At 38.6% G+C, this 12,986-nt stretch overlaps 1 protein-coding gene across 3 annotated transcripts in view; it reads right to left on the reverse strand.

Annotated features, from left to right (window-relative positions):
* Positions 1-12,986, reverse strand: part of AFTPH (aftiphilin) — a 42,128-nt gene that overhangs the window by 13,163 nt on the left and 15,979 nt on the right. For all 3 annotated transcript variants that reach the window (XR_005604095.1, XM_039568575.1, XM_039568573.1), the window contains exons 3-6: positions 8,276-8,430; positions 7,642-7,768; positions 7,267-7,323; positions 5,586-5,708 (exon numbers count right to left, since the gene is read on the reverse strand). Coding sequence is in view for 2 of the 3 variants with exons in the window: in XM_039568575.1 (XP_039424509.1) it covers positions 5,586-5,708; positions 7,267-7,323; positions 7,642-7,768; positions 8,276-8,430 (462 nt within the window). In the remaining variant the exon portion in view is untranslated. The remainder of the gene's footprint in view (positions 1-5,585; positions 5,709-7,266; positions 7,324-7,641; positions 7,769-8,275; positions 8,431-12,986) is intronic.

Genomic DNA, 12,986 nt, shown 5'->3' on the forward strand with positions numbered 1-12,986 from the left:
TTTGTCTCGATCATATACGTTATTTATAATCAAACAATCCATTGTTCTTTTCTCTTAAGAAACATAATCGCCATATGTGAGGGACAAACTATCAACACCCTCTCCACTCCACCCCCTTTAAAAATAAAAGTCCGGTGACTTATTATCCTTTCACAGTTAACTCATCCTGATCTATATACAAACCATTGGCAGCAGTGCTTGAACAAGAGGAGTATGGAAACATTGACTCCTTCTGGGAGCCCATCCTTGCCTTTTGATTTCCCCTTGTTAAGCCTTTTGGACACAAGCAAGCAGCAGGGACCATGCTCTAAGGGAAGGTGTGCTCAGGTGCAGTGTAACTTGCAAGCACTGTCCTCCTGTACTCTCAGGACACAAACTGATGGGACAGCAGCAGAAATGTCTGAAAGAAGCTGAACCTTTCTACTTCTGTGCAGTACACTCTGCTCTCTCCCCAGTGAAGTCAACTGTTGTGAAGCACTGGGAAAGGATGTGCCCTCAACTTCTAACAAAACAATCACAGTATGGAAGACAAGCAATGGACGTTCTCAGCAACATTTTTCAAAATGCATCAGTACTTGTTAAACTTCCAGGGGCTGAGCCATATCTTCTCTTTGTTTTTGTAGAAAATCAGCCTTCATTTTTTAAATTTAAAATAACTTCCAACCATCTGACACTGAAGAAAAACGCAGATTCACTACTCGAGACTGTAGCAACCTGAGCTACACCTCTGTAGCACAATTAAGCTCACTGTAAAAGGCTTTTCCTCAGTGCTAGATGTTTACAGGAAGCAAAACAAAGGGAGCTGGAGATTTCTGTATTTACTTATAGGAAAGATTTTTCTAAGTAAGACATTTACTGTACATTTTTAGTACTGAGCACAGCTTGAAAAGTATTCTCTCCACGGAGGTTAAGAAGCTGATTCTTCACTTTTTACTTTGCTTTGGGAATGATATTACTAGTATTGAAATGATTTGCATGTAGATATAATGTCAGCGGTGTGGAAGCTCCACCTGATAAAGTAATGATCACTATCATCAGTAGCTTGTTTAAACTTTGTCACATGTAAAATATATTAACATTAAAAGGAATTTGTTGGAAAGAAAAGGGTAGTGAGTATGACAATTTAGTAGCTTTCTGCCCTGAGCAAAATGAACTCAAATTGAAACAAAGTGGCTTCCTACCAACTCTCTTACTGAGGAGAACACCCACTACATTTTGTTTCAAAGGCCTGAGTCAGGACTGATGAGTGTGACAGAGCTGTATGGAAAAAGTGGCACCAATGGCTTTCTAAGTGTTTGCCTTTAATGATGGCTTGACTCTCAGATTTAACAAGGAAAGGACAAAGGATGTGAGGAATTCTTCCTAAAATAGGAAAAAACGAGTCTGACTCCAAATCGGTAAGAATATACCAAGTATGTTAGTCTGCTCTGTGGGATGAGGCCACTCTGCTGACTTCAACTACTTTGCAAAAGAGAGGGTAAGTAAAGCAGTCCTCACCTATACAGGACGCTGGCAAGCCCCAGTCTATACAATAGCAAACAAAGTGAAAGGAGAAGGCAGAGGAAAAAGCAAATTAAACAGAAAGATTTCTGTTTCTAATTACCTCAGCCCTAAGAAAACTACACTGGGACACCTGAACACAGGTATTGAAACCTCAGCCAATGGGAACATACCCCGCAAATGGGAATATAATGTTTAGCCTTTCTGGAATTGTGAGCTTGTTAGACTACTGCAATTATTATTTTATTAATATGCTTTCAGGTAAAGTGCCCAATCTAGGAGAGTACTGAGAAATGGAGCACACTGCTTTCACTCCTCGAGGCCTCCATCTTAGATTACAGGACACAGTACAGAAATGAAAAAGCATACTCAGCTGTCAGAGTACTACTCTGAATGTTAAGGAAGTAAGAAAGAGGAAATTAAAATGCCTGCTGGTTTTACTGCATCATATTTCACTTTGATACGAGCAAGAGATGTTTTCACACAGTAATTTTAGAATGTATTATGTAAGAGCTCTTATAATCCAAAAGAGTAAAACGTAAATGTTTGTGTCTGTGCCAATAATTACCCAAGGAAAATGAAACAAAATAAAAAAACAAGGAAGCATTTTGCTGTCTTAAAGCTGGGAGAAAAGAATAAAAGGACTTGTAATACAAATATAATGTCAATATTTAGATGGATCCCACAAACGAGCATCATAAACATTCCAGCAAAAGCTTTACATGTAAGTAATTCATACATTTCATTGTGTGTATTCATTGGCAAAATTATATCAGTTCTGAAAACTGCTCTTTTCAGATAACCCCTTTACACAGATGTCACATCTGACAGAACAGCAAGTTCTGTAGCATCTCTTACCTGCAAATCTTTCTCTCTTACTCTGTCAACAAAGCTACACACTCTCACACTCTTGGATCTTTCTCACATGTATAACTGGAGAGCAGTTCCTGATGGAGCTTTTGGCTGGTGGCCAATAATATGGTAGTTTGCATCTGTCACTGTTAGAAGTCCTGATGGTCTCTTATGTAATTAAAAGTGTTTTTAGAGACTGTCACCCCATGGGGTTTAATTAAGGTTCAGTCCTTAATAGCCAGCAAGTGTAAGATGTATATTTCTATTATAACCTGATCCCTAATTCAGTGTCTTACATGCAAGCAGATGTGTTGTAATGGGCACCTGCAGAAAAGAATCACTAATAATTTTCTTCCAGAAAGGTCTGGATCACTGCAGATTTTTATTCCAATATAAAACTTATTAAGTAAAACTAGGCAGGTAACCCTACCAAAGAAACATAGTCCCAAATGGAGAGAAGAGAATGCTTTGAAGCAATAGCAGAAGATCAGAAATATCTGGACAACTTTTTTCAAAAAATCCAAAGAGAAAGCAGGTAAATAAACTTTAAAACATTAACCAGAAAACAGTATCAAACCAAGAGAAAGCACTCATCATTAAGTCCAGACAGCAATCCTTTAGACAAACACTGGAATGTATTTTGCATGCACTGCCTGAAGACTTGGCTGTGATGTAGAAGCCCACTAGAGCAGTATAAAAATGAAGAGAAAGGCACCTGTCTCAGGTCTAACAATCAAAGGGTACCTATTTCACCAGCCACTCATTACACCTGATGTGCCTTGACAGAGCCTTTACTTCAGCCCTGTGAAGTCTTTGAGATACCATGCTTGGATCAAGGCAACAGTAATCAGGGGATTATTTCATATTCTGTTTACTGCCTTATAGTCATGAGCACAGAGGAACAGAGAAATAAACCCCTCAATTGTCAAGATAAACAACAGATCAAAGAAGAATTTAGATGCTACCTTCAAATATAAAAGAGAATGACTCTACAAAAATCATATTTACACAATAAACTAATGTGACAAACCAGTCAGTAACTTGCTTGAGAACTCAATTTCAAAACCCTTGTTCTTACAGCTTAAATGGCTCAGATGGAAATTTGTCTACTCTATTTCCACAGCCTAACTCAGTGAGACCCTCTGCAGGGAATGAGGGCAAAACATTCAGAGTTTATATCATAACTAGGAAGAAACATTGCAGTTCATTTGCTGCTTTTTACCTCATTCTATTAGTTCTAAAGTTCTCCATTTTAAATCTCTGCATGCTTTTGTCTGTTTGCCTACAACAAAAACATTTATGAGGCATTTCTCTGTTTCTACAAATGTTCTTTTCACTTTTGCCTAATCAGTCTTTCTTCCAAAGTCTTATTCCCTTAGCAGGAAGTCCCACGCACACGTGCACAGACACTGATCTGCATACAAGTGCCATAAATGCCAGCCTTCGAACAGAGGAGAACTTTTCCTTGAGCAAAAAACACGAATCTATCAACCAGAGCCTCTCCTTCCAATAAGAATGTCAATATTCTGAAGTCTGAATATAGGGATAAATCATCATTCTGAAAATGGAGGCATTTAGAAGTTTAACTAAATAATTACACATTAACCAGGTACACTTAGGAGATACTTGAATTGTTGCAACTAAATTACTTGCATTTAGAATAAGAAGTTTCAGAGTCCACTAAAACTGCCTGTATTTCCACTGACTATTTAACAATGTTTGTAGCATAGCTCCTAATGAAATGTTTGGGCACATCATCTTATTACCACTACAATCTGGAATATTCCTAAAGAGCCATTTGCACAATGTGACATGAAGCTGGATTTTCCCGAAAGCAAACAGAAGCCACCAATCATTGACAGAAGATGAGGCCGAGAAAGAAAGGAGATCTCTGAGGTGGAGAACTGATCTTTCACTCCCTGAAACTTTTGGAATGTCATCTAACTGTGGCCTCCTAGAGCTCTGAATGGTTACAGTCTCTAACCCATCTCTTCCCCGAAAGCTTATTTTAGTATTTGTTTGTTACCTTTTCTTATATCCAGTTTAGCTGCTCAGTTCCACTACACATGAGGAGCAGCACAGGAAGCACCAAACACGTACCGCTGTGCAAACAATGCCAGCTCTGAGCCTACTGACAAACTGCTACTCAACAATTTAAAATAATTCTCCTCTGCTACAAGCATGTCGTACATAGAGCTCTGCACTGTGCCAGAGCAAGGACTGCAAGAACATCACTATAGTCACAAGCATCTACTGTTAAGGTTAGGTGTAGCCCAAGAACAAGTCTTTCTGGAATGCCTTCAGTCAGAAGTCACGAGCATATCAGGTAACTGGAGATGCTGGGTGGATTAAACAAGACCTGCACTAAAGAGGGACACAGCTGAGTCTCTGAATATGTACTGAGCATCACTGTAATGACACTGAAAATGAAGTATCTCTGCATATCCCATTAGCTTGTTGACAACCACGCACATTGCAACATGCATGGCATTTAAGTGCTCTTCTAATATCATCACATCAAAACAACAACAACAAAGAATTTGTGAAATTCAAAAGCTCACTCCTAAACTCCCCAGAATTCATTTTGTATCAGACTTTAAAGACAGAGAAGCCAGCAAAGCAACTCTGTGTAACTGATAATTCAATAAAATCTGGCACAAAGGGCCAAGAGAATTCATACAGTCAGGCACGTATGCTTGTAATGACCACACCCAAAATCCCTCTCCAGGCAGCTGAGCTGCTTTTCATGACACTCTGAAGAAGTAAGAAAGGGTAAAAGGAAATGAACATGAACAGTATAAATGTAAATAGGGTAATTCAGAAAATCAAGTGTGAACCAACACATAGAACAACCTCCAACAATAAGCTCCAGAACAAGCAAAGACAAAGAACCTTAGCCAGAGGTCAGATGAGTCTAACATTACATATAAAATTTGTCTAACTGCCCAGTGCCTTTGAGAGCAAACTGAGGTGTAACAGTAAGGATCATCAGGACTCTGAAATGCTGGCCACCAGCTGCCACAGCCTTACCACAGGGACTCCCTTCCAGTCACACACGAAAAACAGATCCAAGAGCAGGACTTCAGTCTGACACAAGCAACACCTGCCTTTTACATACAGGTGTCTTTGAATACACCACCTAGATATTTTAAATATAAAGGAAGAGACAAGGCATCCCATTATTCCCTCATTCTTTCTTTTCCTCTCCTCACCCTTCTCTCTCTGTTTTTTACCTGGAACTGATCAGATGCACATGTGTTCATCTCTGGTGATACAGGAGGTGTCTGTCCTATTGAAGCTATTTTTTCTGCTGCAGATATTGGTTTCAAAGGCTCCTTGGTAGGTTCTAACATACCCTGAATAAACAAATAAATAATCTAAATTAAAAAAAAAAAATCACTTGCACACACAGACACATGCATTTACAGACATTTCAAGGGCTGAAGATGCTGAAAACTAGAATACACTACTAGGTAGCACTACCCTCAAATAAAGGCTTGGGGGGTAACCATGTATCTCTGGGACACTTTCACTGTGTCGAGAGGGGCAGGAGTGGATGGAGCAGGGGAAAATCCTCCTGGGTCCCTAGGCCTAGGAAACATTTTAGAGACAGTAACAGAAACCCAAGTGTTGAGCTAGAGCTTGCTTTCAACTTTCAGTTATGTAATTTAAGCTGGAGAAAACAGTCACTTGATAAGGTGATGTTTTCTCCTCCCAATTGTGTGTAGACTATTCCAGAAATATCAAATGACCCATCACAAAAGTACATGTGCATTCATTCCATTTCAACAATTCAGTAATCCAGAAGAAACAAAATAAATTAGCAGTTTTCAGAATGATACCAAGAATGATAATTACTGAGATGGAAATAAGTGCATTAAGAAGCATTAAGAAAATAATTACATTCACATTTTTAATTTTAAGCAAACAGTTCAAGCATAGATAGGATTATGAAAAATGTCTGAAATGTGATCTTGAAGAAAATTGAGGGTGAGAAGATCTACAGAAAACCCAAAGTTTGCATTGAGACATGCCAATGACTCGAGAACTATGAGAAACCCCCAAATAAACACACAGGATGTGCAACTAGAGCATTTTAAACCACTTTCAGGAAGTCACTTGCCAAGATCAGCTGTCCCACAAATGTTTCTGCACCATATTAGGTGAGCTTTGAATTTACCCACCAGTTAAATCAATTCTTTTGGACAGCAGAGAAACACAGAAAGCAATGTGGCAACAGAGAACAACAATCCACTTAACTCCTACTATCACTGCTATCCAGCTTATTGTGTGCAAAAGTATTTATCTCCTAAATTTTTTATATAATCAGCAACAACAACAAACTTGCAAAAAACTAACTGCATGTGTTGCAAACATAGTCCTGCTCACAAACAGGACGAAAACAGCAATTGCTCTGAATTGTTTTAACTATCTGTATTTCAATACCATGTGTGCATCCAAAGAAGTACATGAGCAGACCTTGATGCATGAGAAAACTGTAGAAGTTGCACATTACGAAATTAAATCAGCCTAATATAAACCAAAGAAAACCATTTCTTTACTATTCCATTTGCAGATGATCATATGAAAACATAGGTGCTTTTGTATGTGCTTATATATACATGTGCACCATTTTTTGAGGAAAAAAAGAACACTTATTTTGTTCAGACCAGCAAAAATCACAAACCTTACCTTCTCACTATTTTTACTAAGTACTTCTTTTACTTAAAATCAAGTATCTGCTTGCACACATAATGAAAATTGTTTGGTAATTCTTTTCTAGATTTCTACTGATGCTTAAGCCGTAACTGTACTTACAAAAATATCTTTCTGCACCCTTGGTGTTTAATGTAATTTATTTCATTATATGATGTTGTTGGAACTATAACAAAAAAAGATACTAAAAAGGCTTACCAGTCCTGCTGCATACATGGGTACTATAACAGGCTGCTTCTTGTTGCCTGTAAAGAGCTGATAAAACAACAACAACAAAGAATTTACTTAAGAGTTTGTGTGTCAGTGATGGAAATGGTTTCCAATGCTACATAACTTGCATAAGGTTAGTATCACAGAATAAATACTATGTTAATTACAACACAATGGCTAAAAACTAATGTGACTTCTATATTAATAAGGCTTATAAAAGGTTGCCAGGTGGTCTGTCAAGAACAGCCATGTTCTGTCCAGCTATGCAATTAGGAGACAGGCATTCACACAAAACACTTCCACCTGATTCTACATTTAAAGCAGCTTCGTTACTTAGAAAGCCAGTTTTACTGAGAGACTCACAATATTTCTTGTGTCGATTCCCAAGGAGCACAAAAGCTTTTTGTTGCTGTGGGAGCCACCCCACTGGTATCTCAGTCCATATGCATCATGGATGTCCTGCAGCTCTGTCCACACGTCCATCAGTTCCCTGCACAACCCATCATAAATCAAGTTATCATTCAGAAAAACAGCTTAGCAGCCTTGAATATTCATTCTGTTTTATAATGCAAGTGACTTATTATACATTCCAATTAAACTTATGACCAAGCACAATACCCAGGGGCACTAAAACTGCACAGTGTACTCAGAACAATTATAGTTCAGACTTCTCACTGGAAAATGATGTCCACAGCAGACAGGGCAAAGCCTGCTTAGACTTCATCATCACATGAATAAATGCAGTAATTTATAGCAAGTGTAACTAATAAGACATATTCTGGTTAATTCAGAGACATCATTGAAAAGAAGATGATAGGCTACTGAGTTGCTAAGTGAAGTACTCCTGGCATATGTAGTCACTGAAAACAAGCATTCTGCTAGAGAGCTGATTTTCAATTGACAGCTTCTCAAAATGCTTGAAGCAAACACCTCACTTTGAATTACTGCTCTATGGGGTTCAAGTTCATTTTGAGTTTGTTGCATTGTGGTTTCTTACCCAGAACTTCCTAAACTCTCCTCAGCTGTTATTTGCTTTTTGTTATTTGCTTCCAACAAATGATTCAAGGAACTTATTTCTTCTTCAATTTCAGCAACAGGCATGGAAGGAAAACAGACTTCAAATATTCGTTCCAGACGACTTAGCAACGTTGTCTACACCAAAGAGAAAATAATTATGTCAAGTTCTGCTAACTGCTTTAAAGATAAGTCCAATATTACAGCAAGATGGAAAACAACTTACAGCTAATACAAGGTTTCACTTACCACAAAATATTAACTGTCAGATGACCATAAGATTCTTTAAACACCCAATACAGGCTTCTAGCTACTAAGAAACAGTAAGGATCTTGCCCTCTGCAAAGTGACTTCTTACGGAAGAGTTCAAAGCCACTCTGTTAGAAATTAGTAGAAAATGAATGCAACAAGATCTATGCTATATAAGGATAATGTCTCAGCAATATGAACAGCACATATTGGAACTAATGGTTTCCAGACATTTTAATTCCAAAGCAGGAACTGGGCCTTGGCAGATAAATCTAACATGAAAACCAAAACAAAACCCAAACAACCTCTTGCCCTGACAAAAACAACAAAAAAATCACCCCCCCCCTTTTTTTTGACAAGCATAGTGTGCTTTCTTCTTTTTAAGTTCTTCCCTTATGTTTCTCCTTTCTCTTCTGTATTTCCATATAGACAGGATTTCAACTTCTTGTACCTCTATTAACTAGTCTCAGACATCAGATGTACCACTGATATGGAATTTTTTTCCCAGTTCAACCCATTAAAAACAGGTAAGCATCAAACTTTTAATATTTGTTAAAATATCAATTGCAAGGTATGCTCATAAAAATGAGATTAAAGCCTTTTCTCATTTTTTCCAGGAACACCTGAATCTCTTTTCTTGCTACGGAAAGGAGGCACAAGCCTGGCATTAAGTGCAGCACTCCTATCTTCCTAGTTTAGTGTTCCTCAGCAACCACTTTCCCAGTGCTCTGCTGCAACACACACAGGGCAGCATCCAGCAGCTCCAGCACCTGCTTTTCTACTGGGGAAATGGAAAAGAAACAGAGTAGGCGGAAATCCCAGGAGCATCCCACGGTGTGTGCTGTTTTAGCTGTGCCAGCAGAGCCCTCCTGTGGAGATGCAGCATATTCCAGCAACAGTGTTGAATTTACACACATAAGCCTCAAAACAGAGGGGTTTTTGTTACAAACGAGATGATCTGAAGTTCAGAAAAGCAAGGCTGTAGGAGGAAGTTACTTATTTTAGTTAGGCCAATCGATACAACTGGGACAAACCCTCATGCAGCAAAATATCTGCTTCACAATTCCAAGAGTTATCTACAATATTTCTCATTTGAATTTTTAGCTGAAAATTTGCCTTGTCTCTCATCTCAACAAAGCAGCTCACTGACCATGAACATCAGCAAACGTAACAGAGGTAAATGCCACATTATCGGTATTGGAGTTCGGATGATGAGTCGGGAACTGGGAATGAGTCTGTCCAGACTGTTCTTTTTATTCTGCCACTAACTGCAAAAAACAGGAAAATGAATTGGCTTAGAGCATCAGCTCTTCAGTTTTACTACCTGTGAAAGAAATGTCTGACTGGGACAGCCACCAGGTACAGTCATTTGCAAAACATAATGTCGAAATGTGCAAAGATCTGCATTCAGAGCATACCTGACTCACCCTTTTTTTCTTCTTTTCTTCTCCATGACCTCTCTGGTAAATTCTAACCATAATGAGCCATGTTCTACAGTACACAATTTTCCTTTTAAACATCTCTTAATGCTCAGTCATTCTGGCCATACACTAAGTTGCAATACTTGCAGGCTGTTTTGTGTTTGTTGACCAGAACTAAGACACTAACTTACATTTTTAGGAAGTAAAACGAAACAGTATTCCCGATTCTAGCCTAATGCTTCAGCTCACAAAAGCATACTCTACTTCAATTTTAAACCTTAACTTTGCCTACAATATATCACTTGCCCTTATCTTAGATCAACAGGTGATGCTTACTTCATTTCTGTAACACAACAAGAGTACATACCCCCAGGGAAAAGCAAGAGGCAGATGAATGGCATTGGATTGTGGAAACAGCAAGGCATCATGTTTCTTGAAAAGGATCAACATTTGAGAACATGCTAGTGACTAAAAATATGCTTGCTTAGGTAATGAAAGAATTAACAGAACATCTCTAAGAACCAAGCAGCATCTCAGTCAGCGTCACACTTCAAATTTGAGTTTAAGAATTGTGCTAAAATTTCAGGAACAGTTTAACTATAGCATTCTTTACACTTCCTGTCATCTTTTCTAAATTTCCAGCAATACTTAGCCCTTATTTCTATACGACAAAGAATGGTTTCCATAGCAAACCAGAGTAATTAATTCTGTGTGTGCAGATACACAAAGGGAGGAGTGCACAAACACACATCTCCCGGCAGTGGCAATGGAAACAGCTGAACTTTTTCTTCTAACTGGGGATGAAATCCTGTGGTCACAGCTTTCAGGTGTAAAGGGCATTACCAAGATCTTAAAGCTGGTGTAAATGTCCACCTCCTACAAACTTTAATCTATTGTTGCATAAATCAGACTGCAAGAAAATACTCTGTATGACCAGAAGTAAAGTCATGTCTGTCTTTCTGACGGAAAAAAAAAAGAATAAAGGGGGGCAGAAACCAAGAATTTTTATCCACTTTTCATGTGGATAAAAGTCACTAGAAGTATCTGATACCTGAGTGTTCTCCACAGCCATTTGAAAAGAATATTCTTGAAGGCTCTTACAGAAGATGTAGAAAGGCTACAGCTGCCATTAAACATTAACTGTGATTCTCCAAACACTGATAAATTCAAAGTCCTATAGTTTCTGCAAATGCATAGAAGTTTTTGGTAGATACTTAAGATATGTGGTAATCACCACCAGAACCAAACAAAATATCACAGATGTAACAGACTTTCAAATAAGCATAACCACAGGATTAGAATTTACCTCCTTGGCAATTAAACAGGGGGCAACATCATCCCTCAGAGCTGAAAGCCTAAAGTACTTGGTTTACACAATTTGTTTTTTGCTGCTTCTCCACCACAAGGCCAGAGAATCAATTAATTCCTCCAACACAGCAGTTCTTCCCTAACCACCCAGCACACCAAATCCTCCCCAGCTGCCCCCACATGAACCCAACAGTGACAGGTCACTGCCTTTCTTCAGAGCTATGAAAAGAGGAGATAACAAAACTTGCCATAAAGACAACACAGCTGAGCCCCACTACAGAAGCAGTGGACACAGGGGACACAAATGGCAGTTTTCACCATATGACTGCTGTAATGCTTCTCTGGGTGAAGTTTTGGAGAACTCTGTGTGCAAGAATGGAAAAAAAAAAAAAACAGTCTTGCAGAATTCTCTCCATGGTTCCACATGAGATCACAGATCACACGAGCTGTGGAGCAGACACAAGAGCTCATCCAGGTGAACTCCACTTCGAAGAGTGGAGTGGCATTTTGTCCTTCCACCCTCTCCCCTTTCTACTGGAGGGCATAGCCCCATTTTTTAACACAAACTCTTATTTTCCCTTAGGAAATCTCTTACATCCCACAGCATCTCTTCTCTGGCAACCTCTAGAGGTGCTTTAAGAAGGGGAGAATCAAAAACAGAGCATGCCTTCAGCCCTCCTTATCCTGCTGCCAGGAAAAGAGGCCACAGAGGAAGCAACACAAACTCTGCGCTGTTTGCATCTACCAAACACAAAACTGGAGGACCTAAGAATAAACAAAACCAGTGTAATAGTTAAATTGTTGAACATGTTTAGATATTCAAGCTTATGTGAAATGTAATAAAAGAAAAAACATATTAAAGGAGATGGAAATGAGCCTATGAAAGATCCAAGATGCTAAACATATAATTTAGGAAAGGAATAAAGCCCATATGGACACAATTGGCTTCTAGTTAAAACTCAGAAGCTGAATGAAAGCTCTGAAAAAATGACAGAACAAAGCTCAGGGGCCAAGAAAAGAAAATGATTAACCACTGAGATTTTATTTAACTTAAATCACTAACTCACTATTCTGCAGAGTGCCTAGCACAGCTTTTTATGACTATTTAAATAAAATAGAGATTAAATGAGAAACTCTCTTTGCTGGGATTTTTAACAACCAAACCGCATTTTCCAGCAACACATTTGCCTGTGAAGAGCTAAGTCGCCATATACTCTTCTACCTTCACCATGTGTGTGCATGGGATGGGTGTATTTGGGGTTTTTGGTTGGTTGGTTTTATTGGTGTTCTTGTGGTATTTTTTTTGGGGGGGGGACACACCAATCAACTTCCATGGGTCTCAAGATTTTCTGGACTCAAGCATTAAACAAAGTTAAACAGTTAACTAAAAGCACACAAGCAAACAAACAAATCACTAAGTTCTTAGTTAAATGGGGACAGTTTTTTCTTTGAAACAGTTTCTGGATTGTTCCAACTATGAATCTATTTCCTTCTCACATAGCAACAATTTGTTTCTTTGTCTGAAGCACAGGCAACACCGCCTCACAATCAACGGGAGAACAGCTCCAGGCAGAAAAACTCCTGAGTAAAGAAGACAAGTGAAGCTTACAAAGAACACTAGTTTAACTTCTTGTGTCTCAAATGTGTTGTCTCCATCCCCACTTGAAAAGCAGGTAAATACAAGTTAATGACAAATTTCTTAGACATAAAAAATTG

The sequence above is a fragment of the Corvus cornix genome, chromosome 3 (assembly GCF_000738735.6).
Source record: "Corvus cornix cornix isolate S_Up_H32 chromosome 3, ASM73873v5, whole genome shotgun sequence".
Classification (NCBI taxonomy): domain Eukaryota; kingdom Metazoa; phylum Chordata; class Aves; order Passeriformes; family Corvidae; genus Corvus; species Corvus cornix.